Source organism: Numida meleagris, chromosome 2 (genome assembly GCF_002078875.1).
Source record: "Numida meleagris isolate 19003 breed g44 Domestic line chromosome 2, NumMel1.0, whole genome shotgun sequence".
NCBI lineage: Eukaryota > Metazoa > Chordata > Aves > Galliformes > Numididae > Numida > Numida meleagris.
This window is the reverse complement of record NC_034410.1, coordinates 16,293,928-16,314,476: the sequence shown is the minus strand read 5'-3', so window position 1 is coordinate 16,314,476 and position 20,549 is coordinate 16,293,928. Positions and strand designations below refer to the sequence as shown.

Here is a 20,549-nt window from a genome sequence, read left to right as displayed (position 1 = left end):
AAGTCTTTTACCCATTTAAAAATACAATATTCTGCCATACTCTAACCACAGAAACCCAACAGCGTACATAACTTCCTGTTCAGCAGGAAGAGGTGAAGATGAGTAGGGTGACAGAGCATATCAAGCAGTCCTCATTTTTAGGCGACACAACAACAGTGACTGACAACATAAAAAGACAACCAGACACTTAATGGAACATCAACAATCCACCCTTCAATGTTCATCACAGGTTAAGAACTCTCCCTCTAAGCTGAATACAAAAGAAAACATTTGTCCTGAAAGATTCCACGTCTGCAAAAACTGTTTGGAGGGGAACTGCTAGGTGAAGGCTTGAAGTATGATTGAGTGCCTGGCAAGGGGTGTGACTGGCCTAGGGAGCAAGGCAAAGTGTTTGCACCTGTGCTCCCCAAGTGACCAGAAGGGGTGAACCCAGGGTGGGGGCACCCTGGGCTCACATAAGAGCCAGCCAGCAAAAGAAGAGAATCCCTCAGACATAGGTTGCTTCTTGAGGACGAGTGCTGCACAGCTAGAGAGCCCCTTCACCAACTGGGTGAGTTCAGCTCTTCTTTCTGTCTATGACTATCAGCCTACCTGCAAATACTTCTCCGGTATCACCAAGGACAATTTTGTTTCTTTGAGAGTAGAACACAGTTAATAGTATAAGATTTTTTTTTCTTTTAAACTGATAAATTCAGGTGTATAGTACTAAGCTAAGTAAAAAAAAACCACCCTAAAAGGCTCTGAGTAAATACAAAGTAGTTCTCAGCCCTGCTGAGCAGGGCTTAAGGGTCCTGGTTGATGAAAAACTTAACATGAGCCAGCAGTGTGTCCTTGCAGCCCAGATGGCCAATGGTATCCCAGGTTCCATCAGAAGATGGGTGGCCAGCAGGGCAAGGGAGGTGACTGTCCCCCTTTATTCTGCCCTTGTGAGGCCCCATCTGGAGTACCGCGTCCAAGTCTGGGGCCCCAACACAGGAAGGACGCGGAGCTTTTGGAGAAGGTCCAGAGGAGGGCCACCAAGGGGATGAAAGGGCTGGAGCACCTCTCCTATGATAACAGGCTGAAGGAGCTGGGCTTATTCAGCCTGGAAAAGAGGAGGCTGCAGGGAGACCTCATTGCAGCCTTTCAGTATTTAAAGGGAGAGCATAAACATGAGGAAAATCAACTTTTCATGCATGTAGATAGTGAAAGGACAAAGAGGAATGGTTTTAAACTAAAGGAAGGGAGATTTAAATATTAGGGGAAGCTTTTCTCTGAGAGAGCGGTGAGGTGCTGGAACAGGCTTCCCAGAGAGGTCATGAATGCCCCATCCCTGGAGGTGTCTAAGGCCAGGTTGGATGGGGCCCTGGGCAATCTGATCTAGTACTTGATCTAGCAGCTGGCAACCTGCTCGCGGCAGGGGGGTTGGAACTTGATGATCCTTCAGGTCCCTTCCACCTCAAGCCATTCTATGATTCTAAATTCATTACTAGGAATTTCTTTGTTACTGTTCTAATGAAGTTTTTCTATTTTTAGTCAGAAACAAATCTTTCATTAATGAGAAACAAATTGAGACTGAAACAACATAAGCCAGAAATCCAGGTTAAAGAAAAGCTGAACCAGCATACTTCAAGCAACTGAGAAGGTGTTCATTCACCAACAGATTTTGTGCAAGTGAAAAAGAACACACTACTCAATGCTATTATAACATTCTCAACAGTTTAAGTGAACTATACCCAAAGTTAATGTGTCAGTGAAACCTAATTAAAATGTAATGTTTTTCTTGAAACTGTAACTTAACAGGCAAGTCCTACATCAATCAAAATCTGTCGGATGTCTGTCAGTGCTCGGAGGAATACTAACATTTCATCCAGAAATCCTACAGAACAAGTTACTGTAAACTCCGACATTCAAAAAGAAATCAAAGAAAAACAATCACAGATGAATCTATGGAATAAAAAAAACACATTAACAGAAACCTATAATATAAGCAGGGGTTTTTTTTGAGGAAGACTAAGTTAACTATGTAATAAACATTGAGACAAGTGAATTCAATTCAGAGTTGCTTATATTTCAGAAGAAAATAGGCCTTGATCCTTTAAAAATTTGCTTAGTGTTGTATTAAATTCACATAACTTAGGAATGTCTCCTACCAGTCTTTCTGCAGCACTAGCATGCACAGTGACCCATCAATCTTGAAACTGCTACCCACATGCTAAGCTCTTCATAAGACAAGTGACTGTAACAGGCTGTGCAAAAATACCTGGTACTGGAGAGGTGGCTCTCTTCTGTAGCTTTTTGTTTCGGCTATAGTGACCATGAATAGTGGCATTCAGGGTCCTGGGAGAAGGGAATGAAGCCATACAGCAGAATCACAGCCCTGGACTTCAGGAAAGGAGGACTCCTGAAAGGTTCAGGGATCAGAACAGAAGAATCCCATGGGAGACTATCCTAGAGAGGAGTCCAGGAAAGATGGTTGACTTTCAAGAATCTCCTCTTCCAAGCTCAGGAATGGTCCACACCAATGGGCAGGAAATCAAGCAAAGGCGGCACAAGGCCTGCATGGATGAAGAGCGAGCTTCTGGCTGAATTCAAATATAAGAAAGAGGCATGCATAGAGTGCAAGCAAGACCTAGGTGATTCGAAGGGAATACAGAGACATTGTCTGATCCAGGTCATGATGGAGTCACGGTCACAAAAGCCCACCTGCAGTTGAATCTGGAAGGGACAGGTAGGACAACAAGAAAGGTTCCCAAACATACAGAGGACAAAAAGGTGGATTTACAGAACAGTATCAGTATCAACAGTATCAACTTCATGGGAGACAGTGTCAAAAGCTGTCCTGAAGTTCTCACAGACAAGCTGATAAAGTATGGGCTAGATAAGTAAACAGTGAATAGGACTGAAAACTGGCTGAAGTGCCAGACTGAAAGGGTTGTGATCAACAGCAAGAGGTCCAACTGGAACCTGGCCACTGGTTGTGTGCCCCAGAAGTCAATACTGAGGCCAAGACTATTTAAATCTTCTTCACTGATGACATGGACAATCAGGAAGAGTGTACCCCCAGCCAAGACTGCAGATGATTCAAAACTGGGGAGAGTTGTTGATACACCAGATGGGCATCCTGCCACTTAAGTGGATGTTGACAGGCAGGAAAAACAGGCAAATGAGAAACTCAAATAGAAATATCAGGTCATGCACCTGGGGAGGAATAGCCCCAGGCACCAGCACGGCTTGGGGTCAATCATCTGGAAAGCAGCTCTGCATAAAAGGCCCCTGGACTCCTGATGGTCAGCAAGTTGAACAACATTCACAAACGTGCCCTCAGAGCAAAGAAAGCCACCAGCCTCCTCAAACTCCATCAAACAAAGCACAGCACAGGGAAGGGAAGAGAAAACAAAAGGGAAAACTCAGTTTGATACTCATCTCAGAGAGGCAGAAATTCTAGCAAAAAAAAAAAAAAAAGAAATAACGGGGAAGAGGTAGTTCTCTTAAAGTAGGCAGACTTTGTCAATGCTGGAAGACAACACCAGACAAAGTACATTAATACTTTAGCCCATTACTTGCTGCAAAAAGATGCAGAGGAATCTCTTTATTTTTCCTCTCTCTTTACTTTAAGATTCACTGAACAGTTTATGAATTTACAGTTGGTAGTGTTTACAGCAAGCAGTCTATTTGCCTGGTTTTGAGGAATTATCTTTAACTCCTTCAAGGGATGCTTTTTTTTTTTATGTCTGAAGTTTATTCTTCCTTCACAGCTAACAGCATGCCAGGTTTTAGATATTGTACTTAGTTATACATTAATAAAGAAAATTTGTACTTGAAGCCCTTATACTCTAATGCTGTAAGAATATGTTAAGATGCTTGGGGTATCTGTACTGAAACCTAGCACCAATTCCCTGGAAACACAGCCAGAAGAAAGTATAAGATGCAAATTATTTACTTATACTCTAGCACAAAATAAAAAAATAGAACTGGCACAACTGTTTTTCTCAAGAATTAAGAAGTTTTTTCCAAAAGCCCATTTACTCGAACAGCTAATCTAAAGCCTACTGAAATCCACAAGAATATTCAGCTGAAACAACTTACACAGGTTATCTTAGGGAGTAATATGGTAGGAACAATGTCATTTTTCACCCGTTTCAGGTGTTTTATTAGACAGTACTTTATTTTTCTATAAGACATTTTCAGTAACATAAACCATCAAAAAATGTCTTCCTATCCATAAATTTTCACTAACTTCTGAAGTCATCTGTACTTAAGAATCAAAAAAGCTATTTTAGACTGCAAACATTTTAAGCAATAAATACAACGGAACTTCCGGGAACTGGATGGAACTCTGTGTAAAACAGCCCAATGGAACAGTAAAGCCTCTACTACTACCATAGGTAATAGCAGTACATAAAATAATGTAACTCTGATGAAATGGGTTTGTGAAAGAAAGTGAAAGCAGCCCTGAAAGGCTCTACTACAGAATAAGAATAAATTGGAAATATTTCTGTAGTGAGAAAATGCAACTATTTCTATGTCTTTCCCAAATGAGAAAATGTATCTGGAAGGAAGAAGCCAAGTTTCTCAAAGAAACAATGGCATCACAGGTTAAAGAACACTGGGAAAACATTACTGCTGGCTCCTCACGGGTTGAAGAGGTTAGTAATCCTCTTTTAAGAGCATATTTTTTGCAATCCCTGCTTTCTTGTTCACCAAGTAGGGAAGACTACAACAGCCTTTCAAGGAATGAAAGCTTATGGTATCTTGGGCCCTAAGAAGCAAAGAGAAATCTGCCAGGCCAGATTATCTAAGAGGGGAAAGAGACTGCAGCATTAACTGAACTTAAGGTCAAGTCACTCCCACAAATCCTGTTCTTAATCTCATACATAATACCTTTCCCTCCACTCATCTAGTAGCATTAATGGCTTGAATTTAAAGGGGAAAAAAAACCAACTCTGAAACATAATGATTCACCCTTCTGGCACTAACTAAAAGGAATCATACATTACTGATGGTGTTTGTGCTTCACCTCCCTCACAACAGTGGCAAAACACTATTACAGATAAAAATCCCAGTTTCCAAACTCCAGGTTCCCATTCTGAGCGACAAGGGAGCCTTGAGACTACAGCCACATCACTAACTGACATTGCATCATCCAAAGTCCTAGCATCTGACACCTGGCCACAAAGTGAATGAAAAGGTTAATATGCTGTACGAGGTGGGGGTTAGGATCTTTTTCCCTCAAATAAACTCATACCAGATAATGGGGAAAACCAGACATCACAACGTTCTGAGAGGTGAGGCTTAAACACAAGATGTCTTCCATAATTTTTCAAGTTTAAGTATATATAATTTGCCATTTTACTTTAAAGGAGGAAAAACTGATTGCCCACATATAAGCCTAACAGAACTGTTTAGCCCATACACGCCCTGCTGAGTAACTGTCTGGTGTTACCACTGCCTCTTCTCACCTTAAAGAATTTGGTTTTTCAGAGCCATGAATCACTGATTACACGAGCAGAAACCATCTCCACCACAGAAGCCATTTAACATTTTAGGCCAAGCTTTTAAAATAGCAGCAAGCACTGCGGGATGGGTTGGGGTGGCAGACTGTTGTTCTGCCCACCAACACAAGACAAAAACCTAAAATCAGCAGAACTCATTCCAACGTCCTGTGAGTAAGAGAGGAACCTCTCTTAACCTTCTTGAGAACTGATTTTAAGGACTGGTGAAGGGGAGAAGTTGCTTTTTGTCAGGTACAGCCTCTCCTTCCACTATTTCCTGTACCTGTACACCAGCAGACTCCAAAGCTATGTAGTTTACCGTGGAGCTCCTCAAAGAGCCATCTTCTATCCCTAAGATGGTACCACAGAACCAGAGTGGGAGAGGAATACAGGAAACCAACAGTGCTCAGAAGACCCAGTGGCATCACCCACCCGAGGAGGAGAATGGAGTGCTGCTATAGCCCCCAGGGATTTTTCTGGGCTTGTTGCTGAGTACCTGCAAGACCATAAGCAAGTAGAAAAGAAGTAAGAGATCACAAAACTGAAGAATATCAGATCCATTAATGCATTAAGAATAGAAACTTTTACAAAAGAATAAAAGCATTCTAAGTTTGATATCCAGCCTGAGCCCTCAAGAAACAAAAATAGAACAAAAAAATCACAAACATCTGAAAAACTGCATTTCTTGTTGCTGATAGCAAGCAGCCACCTTGTTTCAGCATGCTAAGTACAGAACCACAGCCTCGGAGGCCCAAAAGCAGAAGAAATTCTGGTGAGCAACCACGGAATTGGCTTCAGAAGATAGAAGAGGACTGTAGGTCAGATTGAAGATCCACATAGACCCCTGAGCAGTGGCCAAAAGAATCACAGACAGTTAAGAACAACACAAGAGCAAGCATCACTAGAGCATTCTTCAAGCTTCAATTATTCACAAACCCATAATTCACTCCACTACAACAGTATTCTGTAACAGCTCTTCCAAAAACATATCTGGATTATCCTTCAGCTTCCATACACAGCTTCATCTTCCAAAGTATTATAGTGATGAGTTACATGCTTAATTAACTGTTATGCATAAGGGCCAGCTTCTTTTGCTTATTCTCACTCCACTACTCACCTGACACGTATTGGAACAGATAGTGAAAGGCTGATCCATATAAATTCAAGGGAGAATGAGAAGGCCAGCACACCTCAAGTTCTCACTACACCTCCACAGTCTCCTCTTTCCTAAACTGTGAAGTCCTAAGTTTCTTAGTTTTTGGTACACAGACAACTCCATATGCTCAATAATCATAACTGCCCTTTCTCTGACTCTTCTTGTTCTATTATGTTGTTTCTCTGATGGGGAAAAACAAAGGTGGAAGCAAGAGAACCAGGCCCAGACACATCAGCTGCAACCATGCCATGGATTTATGCCCCAAGGCATGACAGAGAACATCAGCTGTTCAGAATTATTAGGAAATGAATGACAATTTGCTTTTTTGACCACCACCAAGAGCTAAGCTACTAATTCTTTAGAACTAGCAATCACAGCTCTGAGGACTTCACTCATGAGCCCCAAGTCAAGCGCTACCTCTCAGCATTTGCAATGCAGCACTGTGTTTTAACCTCCCCCGTACATATTACTTGACATTTACGCACACCGAGTTTTCACTTCATCAACATATACTGAACATCAAGAGGTCCTTCAGCATTTCCTCACCAACATTTATCTTCAGTAGCAAGCAAAAAATCTGTACAAAGGAAAATAGAAAAATAACTACTTCACTTCCCCATTGCCACTTAACTCACAAAAACAGCAGAAAGACCTGCTCAGCTACACAGCTGAATCATATTCTCAATCACAGTGTAAACAGAGAAAAAAACTATTCAAAACCACCAAAGTCATAAAAAAAAAGAACAGCTAAAGGGCATAGGCTATGGAATGCTACTAGTATTGGCCTGTATCCATTATACAATGTCCTGTTTTGTAACACTTCCATACATAAAAAACCTTTGTTCCACAACAGAGCTGCAAAGACTGCTTTGGACAGTTATGGATTTTTTTTTAAATAACAATAAACTTTTTTTTTTTTAATGAGAACAAAAGAGACGCAATTAATGAGCTTGCAAGATTACCTCCATGACATCAGTATCAGAACACCAGCTTACTCAACTATTTATGGGTACTGAATTACTCCCAGTTCTGATGCACAGATTGCTAGAAACAAATTTACATGAATAATCTTCAATCTCCTAGCTTTCCTCTCAGTGTCACTTTGAAGAGATGGGACACTTTGACATCCTTGGAGCAGAACAACAGCCATTCATTATTCCCTTCTAAAGGCCAGAAAGGAAATCACATTCAAGTCTCACCTGCATGGAGCTCCAAAACAACTTCTCAATACATTTAAATAACTAAAACAGAGAATGCTGGACTGTATTCAGACCAAACCCGTATGAAAACAGAGTAAGTACACAGAAGGCCTGTAAAAATGCCATGAAAATTGATTACTCCAGGCAAAGTTTACTTACTCACCTTTCACCACAGTGAATGGAAATTATAAAATTTAAAAATGCATGCAAGAAGGGACAAGTAAGATTTAACAGCTATTGATGAATAAGAAATGTTTGCGGCTACACACAGGAATACTTTTCACAATAATCACAGGCTCCCTATTCAAGTTGCATCAAAACCAGAGAGCACAACAACAATGCAGGAACTACAATGGGACTGATCACTACATAAAAACCAAGGCATTCCTTCCTGATTTAACCCTAATCAGATCCTCACCTTACAAAAAGAGATCAGAACTTAAAGGTGCTAAGAGTCATCTGCTTGAGGTGCACATACTGGATGTGCTGCTGCTTTCGGTGGCCCAAACAAGGCAGTGTTTTGATTCTCAGCTGAGAAGGCTGCCCCAGTACCAGGAGCATATCACTATGTAGACTGCATCTACCTGTCATAAGCCAAATAATCTGTAAGGGCTTCTAGAAATGTCTTTATTTTCCTTGAACTCACCTCTAGGGCAAAACAGGTAGCACCCCCAGGAAACGTATCTGTATTTTAACCCTTTCTGTCTTTGCACTTTGAAATAAAAAAAAGCACACAGAAATTTAAACTGGAGGACATCTACATGTTCAATGTTAATGTTGCTGATTTAAGCAGCACTGACTCCCCCAGCCAAGATAGTTTTAATTCTCTTACATTCCCATCAACTCCTTAGTATGAGAAGTCCTAAATACTTAGATGAAAAAAACAGAACAGAATAGGAGAAAATAAAATACATTTTTAAAGGATGGGTGATTTGCAATTAAGTTTCAATATGAAATAATACTCCATTAAAATGTAGAAACATATAACTAGGAGAGCACATTACCACTTCCATCAGTAAAACCACAAGATGAACTCAAATGCAAGCTCACATTTCTCTTTTCAACAGATGTGTACCAACTACTATCATTACTCGGAAGTATTTAACATCACTATTCTCAATAAAATTCAAAGCTTTCTCTTCTTTCTCTTCCCTGTCCTTCCAAGTGGAAAAATAAAAAGAACAAAACTCAAAATTAAAAATACGGAGGATTAGGTCATCTAGGCAGCCCACTGATGCCAGTGCAAGATTATTCCCTACAGCGTATTTGCTTGTGCTTAATGCAGTCCATACAGTGTGTCCTAACACATTATGCAAATACCACATACATAAAAGAAAACTGTCTATCTTGCAGAGCACCCCTCCACCAAGAGCTGAGCTGTAATTAGCCATGGCCCCTAAGGAGGCTCCTCATTCACTCTCAGCAAAGCAGCAGCTGCTGGCAAAAGGAAATTAAAAAAAAAAAAAAAAAGAAACATAAATAAGCCTACTACCTACACTTCCAAAGGTGTATGCTCATGGTTGCAAGCAAGGGTCAAAATCTAAACAGCTGCTGGTACTTCTCCAGAAAGCCCACACAGCCCCTCTTCCCATGCCCGGCACCAAATTTTTTCCTACCAGGATCCAAATCAGGCTCTCTCAAACAATGTGCTGTTCAGAGAGCTGCAGCAACAGCTCCCAACACTATACTCATAAACACTTTCTGAACTGCAAGTTTTTGTGCAGAAATCAGGAAAAGCAGCAGCACTTCCCACTGAACACAGTTTGCTGATGGCATTCAAAGCTGTAATAGGGCACAGACATTCAGGAAGATGGAGCAATTCTATCTCCACTATACAAATAAAGAGATTCAGAGAGCAAAACCCATAGCTTTGCCTATCAGCAAGCGAATAACAGAGTTTAAAGACTGTAGATACCATCTCCCCAGAAGAGTTTTCTTCAAATCTAACAGCAGGGATCAAAGAGTGAATTCAGAAAACTGCTTCACCTTTTCAAAAAAAAAAAGAAAGAAAGAAAGAAAAGAAAAAAGATAACAATTCAGGGAGCTCCAGTGTAACCAGTGAAAGAAAAGCACATTTCCATCCCGTTTAAAAACAACAGAAAAGACAAAGACACAGAGGAAAGCTTTCCAATGAAGAAGGCCTGGAAGTTTTTAAGATCTGCATACACGGAACAGCTTATCCCACCTTGCTACCATAAGACTAAAAGCATTCTCTTTAGCACCTTCAGGTTTACAAGATGCGCAGAGCTTCTGAGAGGAGAAGCACAAAGTCTGTTTGATGTTGCTGCTCCCATCCATCACCTGCACTTACACTTCTATGGCATTTATCTACTACTGGTGATGTGGAAAAAATATTTTAAGTGCCTTCATAAAAAAACATTAAAAGTCAGAAGCCATAAGAAGGGCTTAGACAGGAAAAATACACACAGTTTACATTAATGTGCATTCTGTATAATGAACAGGCAGAGCGTGACATGATTATTTCCACTATCCATCAATCCGACCAGACTGCGTAACTCTCATCCAGTGTTTATGTATAATGCCTGGCACAACACATTATTTACTATATAGATGACCTATTAGGGGAGGCAAACAAACTCTTCCTCTGTAGCACTAAGCTAAACCCAAGGACTTTATGAGCTCACAGGAATTGCTGTCTTCTGCAATGAAGGAGCCACACCTCACAGCTCAGAACAACTCCTGGAGTCCTGTCCATTGACACACAGTCTCAACAGCAGTTACACTGCCTCGCCACTTGCAGCAGGGCTAAGTCAGGCTTTTTAGAAACAATGACCTCTTATTAACAACAGGAAATAAATCCGTTTTCATTTAACATCATTTCCTAAGTTTTTATATGCTGCTTCCTAGCCTTTGCAATTCAACATACAAACAACTGCAATGAAGAACAACACAGCCACTTAACATTAGAAAAGCTTCATTTTCCTCCATCTTCCAGTTGTTACAGCAAAAGAATAAAAATAGCTACAAGCACCAAGATATATTCCTAACAGGTTAATCAAATACTGCAACACAAGTTTCCCTGGGAAAAGATACAAGAAAGATTTTTGTTTTATAATGCTCACAGACTGCGCACATTCATGTTCTCATCATCTCCTCTGCAAAGCAACAGACGCACATATTCACAAAATTAAAAAAATCAGCTTTTACCTTTTCCAGAGGCAATACTGAGCTACAGTTCTGTTGAGCTACAATTTAGTCATCCACTGACAAGATGACATCTTTGTGCATTCAAGTAGTACCAGATAAAGTGCCGAAGTGTCATCAGATGCCTTCTCTTTCCCAACAGTTTACTCGGTTGTTTTTTTGTGTATGCAAGTAAACAGCACAGACAAGAGATAATGCATCAGAAGGAGCAGGGATATTATTTTCACATTTAGTTTAATAACAGGGACTGTTTAAAAGAACTTATAGTAGGAAAAAAAAGTCAAGTCAGTGCTTTGCTGTCTGATAAAACCGCTAAACACCTTAGGGCCAGCTCTCTCTAAAGTATTTATAAATGATCTGGACGCTGGACTCCAATACATACTAAGGAAGTTTGCAGAGGATCCTACATTGGGAGGAGCTGTTGACTCCCTTGGGAGGTAGAGAGGCCTTGCAGAGAGACCTTGACAAAACCAAAGGGCTGAGCAACCACATGAAGTTTAAGGGCAAGTACCAGATTCTCTCTGCACCTGGGATGGACAATCTGGATACGTGCACAGAGTGGGGGATGAGAGCCTTGCAGAGCAGCCTCACCAAAAGATGTCTGGTGGTTCTGGCTGCCAGCAAGGTGAATATGAGTCAGCAGTGCGCCCTGGGGTGCACCAGGCCCAGCACTGCCACCAGACAAGGGAGGGGTTGTCCCACTCTGCTCTGTGCAGCCTCGCCTCCAGCACTGGGTGCAGTTTTGGTGCCACAGTATGTAAAGGACATAAAACTATGAGAGAGCATCTAAGAGAGGGCTACAAAGATGGTCATGGGTCTGGTGGGCAAGACATCTGAGAAGCAGCTGAGGGCCCTGGGTTTGCTCAGCCCAGAGCAGAGGAACTGAGGGCAGGCCTCATGGCGGCTGCAGCTCCTCACAGGGAGCGGAGGGGCAGCGCTGAGCTCTGCTCTCTGGGGACAGCGACAGGGCCCGAGGGAACGGCATGGAGCTGTGTCAGGGGAGGGGCAGGTGGGGTCAGGGAACGGTTCTGCACCAGAGGGCAGTGGGCTCTGGCTGGAACAGGCTGCCCAGGGCAGTGGGCACGGCCCCGAGTTCAAGGAGTGTTTCAACACTGCTCTCATACACAGGGTTTGGGTTTTGGGGCGCGTGTGGAGCCAGGGGTTGCATTTGCTGATTCCTGTGGGTCCTTCCAACTCCAGCTATTCTATGATTTACCACTTTAACACCTATATTGTATACTGCAAATGCAGTTATTTAGCACTGGTACAGTTCAAGGTGTTCTCCAGTCCATCGGGCTTCTCTTCCAAAAGTTCTTACTTTTCAGACAACTACTGATGTGGTACAACAAACAAAGGTGTCTTTATGGAAAGCATGAACTCACTCTTCAGACAACTAAATTGCCAGGCGCAGCCACACTTGAAGGCACATCCCCTCCTTTTCTGAAGGAAATCAATAATTTGCTGCTTTATACTATCACTTACCAAATTAGTAACATTTCCCTACAGAAGAGGTCCATGCTCTGTCAAATTACCTTAGGCTTATTCTGATGAATGTGAGCAGAAGCCAGCATCAGGCTTGCATGAACAAACAGGTTTTGACTCAGGTTTTTGAATAGTTAAGATGATCATTCTTTCTGGTAACACTGCTATCTATATTGAATCTATTCTCCCTTGATACAATATTTGTGCAGAGTTCTCTAACACCACAACTAACAGGCATTTCTAACAATGTTTTCTTTCTAGTATTGTGTATTATTTTACATATAAGACCTTATGAATGCCTTTCACCAATTCTGAGTTTTTACATTACATTTAAACCTCTTTGTGTCATAGTTATGCCCCTACACATAGAAAAGGTACTGGTCTCCACGGAGAGAGAGTTCCAGAGCAGCTCACATGTTTACAGGTGTAATTATATACAGACTGACACGCAGCATCTAAATACAGCCCTCCAGTGTTTGCTTTCCTACAGCAGACACATAACACCTGGGTGTCACCACTCCAAGCTTACCGATGTCATCTCAGCTAGGCTGGTAAAACAGTAAGCACAGTCCACTAATTATTGTTCATGAAAATGCCAGTCATCTTCTATTTCTACTGTCATCGTGGCCCTTCTCTGGTTCCCGACCTGTCCAACTTACGCAGTTCTGCTCCCTCTGATAAGGTATTAGAGAAAAATATCATAGAACTTTTCCTTCCCCTGTTATTTCTAACCACAAATACTGAACTTCCGAAAGTATGAAAGAAACTAACTTTTCTTTTATTGTAGTCTTTGGAAATGCACCCCCTAATTATTTGTCCAATACAGAAACTCCCAGGAATCCTAAAAGACAGTCTCCTATTCCTAACAAGTCAGCAAGAAAAACACACAGTCCAAATTTCTTTGAAGTATTAGATATTTCCAATTTTAAAAAGTAAACATGTTCAAATGAGTTCCAACAGAAAAGTATCAAAAACTTAGTAAGATTTACCGATACAGTATTTTTTTTTTTAGTATTCGTAAGTAGAGGAAACAATGCTTTACCATAAAGTTTGCCTTTTAAACCCACAAATGCCGCAGTTATATTTTTTCAATCCTATATTTTAACATCTTTGAATTTCTTTTCAATATAGATTTACTGCAAACTGCACCACAAACTGATACTTTTTGTTGTTGTTTTGTTAAGTAAACGCAAAGCAGTAGGCAGAGAAAGGGAGTTTATATTTACACTAACAAAGAAGCCAGTGCCAGCCTTGAATCTGGACAAGCCTGTAAATGTGATGTTGTGACTAAGGTTGTACTGCTCGTACTTCAGCAGGGCTTAATCTCGACGGCAAAACACCGCTACAACCTGACAAAATGGAGATAGCATACGGCTAGCAACCTAAAAGCAAGAGAAAGCACACTCTCACTTATCTGTCCTCATGAACATAAGCTCGGCAATTCTTGTTCCCATTTGCAAATGTGTGTCAGATTTCAAAAAGAATGGCAAACAGCCCTGAGAGTCCCTGGCCCTCTCTGCCAACTCCCCCAAGAGCCCAGAATACGTGATCTGTCCCTTTGAACAAGCGCTGCAAGCCTGAATGCATAATCTTTGTTCTCAACAATGATTTCCGTGCAGGGCTCTAGAGTGAGAGAGACCACCAGGTACTGTCAAGGCAAAAGGAAAAAAGAAAAGTGAAAAACAGAAATCATGGAAAAGCAAGACAAAAATTGAACATAATATCACAGTAAATAGGCAGCCAAACAAACAACAAAAAAAATTATCTACTCACATACGCACTAAAGGAGTCAAACTGTATGTCTGCAGTTTTCCCATCCCTGTGTGCAAAGAGAACAGAAGCAAGAGCTTTTTGCTCACAAGTTCCCTTCCCTTGTCCAACCGGTGTCTTACCAAACCCTGATGCTTATAGCTGTATGCTTTGAAAACCTCTGACTGGCTGGAAATCCTAACTTCTGTTGCAACCGCCTCGCCCCGATGAACACAGGCTGCGCTTGGGGTCTTCCTCATGACAACTTGCTGCACTCGCAGGTCTACAGCTAAACATGACATGGGCATGAGTGACTACCGCATTACAACGTGAACAACGTATGGAAGATAGCATCCCAAAAGCTAAATCATTCCCCCCAAACGCTAATACCTTTAATGCCAGCATTAGCACACCATAAAACCCTATCAACTTCTTTGCAAATTCAAGAGTTTTGGTTTCTCTTGAGTTTTTTTTTTTTTTTTAAACAGTAATTTCATTAAAAACACTTCCTGATTTTTTTTTTCTAAGAGAAATGACGTCCTCACTGCCAAATACACATCGCAGTTCAGAGTTACAGACTGTTCACGTACAGTGCACCAGCACTGGGCACAGTAACTGTTCCAGCAGCCGAACCCTGACAGTAGATCACAGGCTCAGAAGATCACAACCCTCATTCTCTCTTGGCCTTTCACACCATTCTGTGAAAGAAATAAAAGATTAAAAAAATAAATTGAACTTTAAGCCACACAGGAATATGTATACTGAAGTGCCTGAGAAAGCACTGCGACCTTGATTAGGCATTCATGAGGGCTATCTACATTCAAGCAAAGATTATGTCAGGCCTGCTGTGATTAAGGCAGTCATCAGTGTACAATTATCAGTGTAAGTGTGTGCTTTCTAGCAGTTAACATTTAACTGCAACGCCAAAATACCAGGCAAAACAACAGGCAATGCAGCCCATTTTACAATTCCATATCTGTTAGTTAGACAGCTTTAAGATGAGGAGCTGCAGAAGTGCTAGAAGCCTCATCAGGGCTTACCAGGAGGGAGAGGTGGATTACCAGAGGAGAGCCAGAGCCAAGAGACCAACAGACTCAACAGAATTAAAAAGCAGATTTTCACTTCAACACTTCGACATGTGGCTACTTCCCTCTTCCCACCCTGCACGAACAGTATTAAGGGCTACACTCCAAATATGCCCTTGTTTTCAGCTACAGTCGGAAAAAGACATCAATAACAAGAATAACACAAGAAATCCACGTAGAAATTAACAATTTATCACTAAGTCTGAAACCTTACTATCTTCTGCTGTTACTTAAAACTCCTATTCTGTCCCCACCTAACCCACCTGCTTTAAGAGACCACGACGGCAGCGAGGAAAATCTTACACCACCATATGTGCCACTTTAAATCAAGGCAAAAGGGTGAACTGAGGATAGCAGCAGACTAAAACCTGCCAGCTTCAAAACCTGCTTCCCTTTCTCAGCTCCCTAGGTTATTAGCCTGCTGCAGTTCAGTTTCAGCAGACAAAAGGCAACTCTACATAAAGGACGCCTCTTTCACAGCCCTACACAGATTGAAGTTAGCTTTCTGTCACAGGCACGGCATGCTTCAAGTCAGAAACACAGAAGTTTGTCTTCGTAAACAAAGTTTCAGGCAGACCTTGGGACAGCTCGGCTGAAGCTGTTGCGTGTTTTGTTGGTCTGAAGTCCAGTTGTTTCACAGACGTTTATCGCTGTTAACAGGGATCGCAGAGGGAATCACTGGATAAAGCTCCGTGTTTCAGACCAAGGGCTGCTTGTCCCAACACGCACGGTGGCACCACGGGGCACGCCACCAAGTTCTCAAACTAAACTCACAAGAAGCATTCCAGCAACAAATACCAGGGGAGGAACGAGTTTAACGCCGGTCGCCGCGCACAGACCGACATTCCCACTACGAAGGACCGGGTTCGAGCTTATCGCTATGGGGGGGGACGAAGCCGTACCCCAGTGCCAGCGGAGGACAGAGCCGCGCCGGAGCCCGGGGCCAGGCTGGGCGGCGGGGCGGGAGCGGCCGCACGGCCGGGGAAGGAACGGGGCCGCCCCCGCCGAGCAGCCCGAGCGCCGGGGCGGGAGCCGCAGCCCCACACCGCTCCCAGCGTCCAACTCCCAGCAACTCCGGGGCGGGCGGGCAGGAAGAGAGAAAGGGCGGGCGGGAGGAGGGAGGAGAGGGGGCGGCCATTAAGCCCGCTCCAGCCAAGCCGTTCCCCGCGGCGGGAGGGCGGCCGCCCGGCCCGGCCCCGCGCCCGTACGCTCCTACCTGGCCGCCGGCGCCGCCCGGGGGGGGCTCGGTGTCTCCATCTCCGCCGGGTGGCCCCGCTGCCCACCGCGTCGCCATTATCTCATTCCCGGTTACAAAGGAGGTGCAAATCCTCTGGAGTCCACATCGAGGGGAAGGGAGCGGGGAAGCAGCGCTGGAGCCGCTCGCACACACCCAGCGCGGCGGCCGCGGTGTCGACGCCGACGCCGATCCCGGGGCGGCCCCGCCGGAGGTGGGGGCTCAGCCCCGTCACGCAGCGGCCATGGGGTAGCGGCCGGGCCGGGCTTCAGCGGCGCTCCCCGGCGTCCGCCTTCATGGCTGGAGCGGGAGAGAGAGCGGAGGTGTCAGTCCCGGCGCGGAGCCACCGCCACCCGTCCCTCGTTGGGCTATTTGCGACCGCTCGTCATCTTCCTCTTCCTCCAACTCCTCCTATCCCGAGCCCCGGCCGCGGGGAGGAGAAGGAGGCGGGGGCGGGCGGCGCCCGTGCTGCTGCCGCCTGGCTGCACGCGGAGCGGGACGGGGAGCGGCGCGGGGCGGGGAGGGACGGCGGGAGGCAGAGGAGCGGTGGGGCCGGGCGCTGCCGGGGGCTCCGGGCCGGCCCAACTTTGATCAACTCGCGAGGGGCGGGCGGGAGCCGGGGGCCGCCGCCTGTCCCGCGGCCCTGGGCTGTGCCAGCGGCGGGGCGGGCCGCCGACGAACCCAGTCCACCGAAGAAGCAACAACAAAAGACCGCAGCCCCGCGCTCCCGAAGCCGGGCTTTTGTTCCCCGCTCCCAGGCAGCGCCGCCCTCCCTCCCCCCCGGCGCCGCCGGCGATCAGACCACCGCGCCCCGCCCGCCGCCCCTCCCTCGGGCCTCCGCGCCGCTCCACCCAAGCGCGGCAGCCAGCGGCCGCCCGGCCCGGCCCTGCCCCCGCCCGGGGGCCATCAGGCGGCGCCAGCTGCGCCCGTCGCGCTGCCGGCCACCTGGGTACCGGACTCGGTCGGCGAAGGGGGGGCTGCTGCCCGCGGGGTCGGTGCGGCTCAGCCACCGCCACCCGTCCCGGGGACCCCCGCCCGGGGAAGGTCCCCGCCGCGCCGCCCCTACCGCCCGCTCCTCTCGGTCGGCGGCCGCGGGGTTCCGGCCCCTCTGCCCCGCGGTGGCGACGACACGTACCCGGAGCTCTCGTCCCCCGCCCACGAGCTGGCGGTTTCTGTTCCCTCCGAAAATCCCTCCGCCGCCGCCTCCTCAGACGACACCGACGGCGCAGGAGCTGACTCCCAGTCGCGGGAAGCGCGGAGCCCCGAGGCGTGCCGGCGGCCGCTGCCTCCTTCTCTCCCTTCAGCCTTCCCAGAGTCGCCTCTTTTCCGCCCTCACGGAGGACGCAGGGCTCCGTGCCGGTCCCGCCGCGCACCTGGCTCCCCGCGCGCGGGACGGGGTCAGGCCGGCGGGTGCCTGCGGGATGCGGCTCAGGATGAGCCTGGCCAGCTCCCTCCTCGTTTCTCGTCGTCACACGACACTTAAGATTTATTTGCCATCCAGCCCCTCCGCAAACTTATAATTCAATCCACGGTTGTCAAGAAGTGGAAAAGACCAGAGTTAAAACCTCTGGAGATTTGTTAAAGAGCAGTGAAAAAGGGGAACGGCTGGGGTACTTTTCCTGTTCAGAAGCTGTTCCCAAACGAAACCAAGAGCTGTAGCTGTGTGCTTGGCTGCGCGCTGCTCCCTGCACTGTAGTCATTGTGTCAATCTGCAGAACATCATTGGAAATCTATTATGTATATTAAATAAGTTCCATGTATTCGTAATCATCGCTTTTCCTCTGGGAACCACAGTACCGGCTCCAAGTCTAAATTAGCATCATAACTAATATCTGTGCAGAAAGTTGTCAGATTTATAAAATGTCTCAGATTGAAACATGAATAGACTATCTGAGCAGTCATTTAGTGTCTGGTGAGTCTCTATTTATATCACCAGAGCTACATCAATACAGCGACAAATCTCCCATTTTTACTTTTCTTACATTGCCAATCAAATTCTCCAGCTCTCGTGTTCAAAACATAACAGTGAGGCAAAAATATCACAGAGGGAGACGTGATCCCAGAATCACAAATTGTTTCATGGTGAGGCTGAGGGAATAGATCTTATTATTAACTGTTGGAAGGTCATATTAGTGCAATTATCAAAAGAATATTTGCAGTGCCAAATCCTTATTAAACTGTGTGTACTTCGTTTTCTTCCCCTTAATCACAGTTTTCTATTTTTGTGGCAGATGTTTTTGCTTCGGGGGCCGGGATATCTGTAGGACTTTCATGCATAAGGCTGCTATAATTTTTCATGCTAAATATGGTGTCATCGTTACAACAAAACTTACAGGAGGAGGCAAGCTCTCAGAAAGGTGCTCGTTCTCAGCTCCATAACACACAAGCGATATCTCAGAGTCCCTCAGCCACCTTTGAAAGTGATTTAATAAAAAGAGGTTGCAAAAGCAGAATTAGGGTAACTGAGAGCTGTAATTTCACTTTCTCACCTTCCAGTCTGAAGGTGTTGACACATATTCTGTTAGCAGACAGCTGCAGCAGCTTAAAGTGTTAGCACCGTCCTACTGTTTATTATCACTCCTTGCTAAAGAGTATCATCCCCGCAGGAGAGCAGGTGCAGGCATCTCTGGGAGCACCTGAGCCACTTGGGTGCAAAGTCTGCTGGTTCGTTTCAGTGGCAGAGGTGGGCAGAGCTGGGCCTGCACTGCAGTCATTCTCTTGTGCTAGTTCTGGGGTGAGTGATGACACAAAAATGGGGCTGTAACACAACTCGCTGCCCAAGCAGATACTGCTTGGTTGTCCCAGCCATCCTGAAGGCCCGCTCTTTTTTCACCAGGTGCAGCCTGCCGTGACATGCCAGAACTGAGATGCTTGCACAGGCAGCTGGCTCACCTATAGCCCTGCCTTAGAGAAAAACACAAGTGGAGAGAAACAGAAGCTAAAGTGAGAACAGATTTCTTACAGGACTTCTTAGATTAGATTAGTGTGGAGTACCTGGTAGGGTAGATTAGATAGGCAGTAATGGGAGATAACGGTAAACCCTGGGTGTTCTGTGCTGGGATAGGGGGAAGACTAGAAAGTGAAGAGTCCAGTAGGAAAAGATTCAAGTTTAAAGGCCTGGGTTTGGAAGAGTGAGTGGGGAGAGATGTTGTTCTAGGCAATTAGACGCATTTGGTCTCAGAAATTATCACCTGTAGGAGCTGTTGAGGTGATCCTTCCAGTAATGTTTCCTACTATAGACCTTGTCTGCCCAAATCTCACAGTCAGGGTCTACTCTGAGCAGTTCAGGCTGAACATGGACACATCTGCAATTTCTCTGTTTCAGACTGCTGCTAACTCCCCAAAGTGTGTGTAGTGTAAGCTCCACAGCGAGCATCCTGGCTGTGGATGCAGGGCACCAACTGGCATCAGTACAACAGCTTCCGTATCCCAGGGATACTGTCTGGTGCCCTACGTGAGGATGATTCATTAGATTCTCCCCAGAACGGCGTGTCAAAATGATGCACACATTTTTCATTAACTGATATTTCCGGGATAGTGCAGTTCCTTCCTAGACAAAGTGAAAGCTTTCTATGAAGCCATGACTGGAGCTACACAATAATCTGACCATTGTCTGCATTTGCTTTACAGATTTCTGCATTAAGATTCCTGCATTTCAGCCATGATACAGGCATGTTTTCCATCCAGCACTGGCACATTATTTGTTGTGGATATTATTGGTGATGGCTGTTCTCTTAGTAATTGTATCATAATATTCCCCTCTTCCTCTGTGGACATCCCTATTGCCTCCACTCTGGCTGCAGAGATCAATCCCATTGCTGTCATGCCTACATCTTGGCTTCCACATGTACACTGAACTCTGACCAAAGTGCCTCCCTTCTTTTATTTCAATCTTCTCTCCACAAGCGATCACACCTACCTCACTTGGCCCTGGATGCTGATGCTTTCAAAGTGCTCCAGAGCACTGCCAAGAAGAATTGCAGCCAAACCTGCCACTGGGCCATA

At 45.2% G+C, this 20,549-nt stretch overlaps 1 protein-coding gene and 1 long non-coding RNA gene across 3 annotated transcripts in view; one reads left to right on the top strand and one right to left on the bottom strand.

The window, feature by feature from the left end:
* The window catches only part of ARHGAP21 (Rho GTPase activating protein 21), a 120,389-nt gene extending 102,574 nt beyond the window's left edge, over window positions 1-17,815 (bottom strand). Inside the window, exons 1-2 of one of the 2 annotated variants that reach the window (XM_021388013.1) lie at window positions 17,680-17,815; window positions 16,527-16,844 (exon numbers count right to left, since the gene is read on the bottom strand). In XM_021388013.1, coding sequence (XP_021243688.1) covers window positions 16,527-16,604 — 78 coding nt within the window. In that variant the 5' untranslated portion in view covers window positions 16,605-16,844; window positions 17,680-17,815. Of the gene's footprint in view, window positions 1-16,526; window positions 16,927-17,679 lie in introns of those variants that run through there. The other variant, XM_021388012.1, reaches the window with a different exon arrangement.
* LOC110394251 lies at window positions 18,088-20,263 on the top strand. Its single transcript, XR_002435477.1, has 3 exons — window positions 18,088-19,278; window positions 19,381-19,487; window positions 20,175-20,263. It is a non-coding gene; the product is annotated as an uncharacterized LOC110394251 (long non-coding RNA).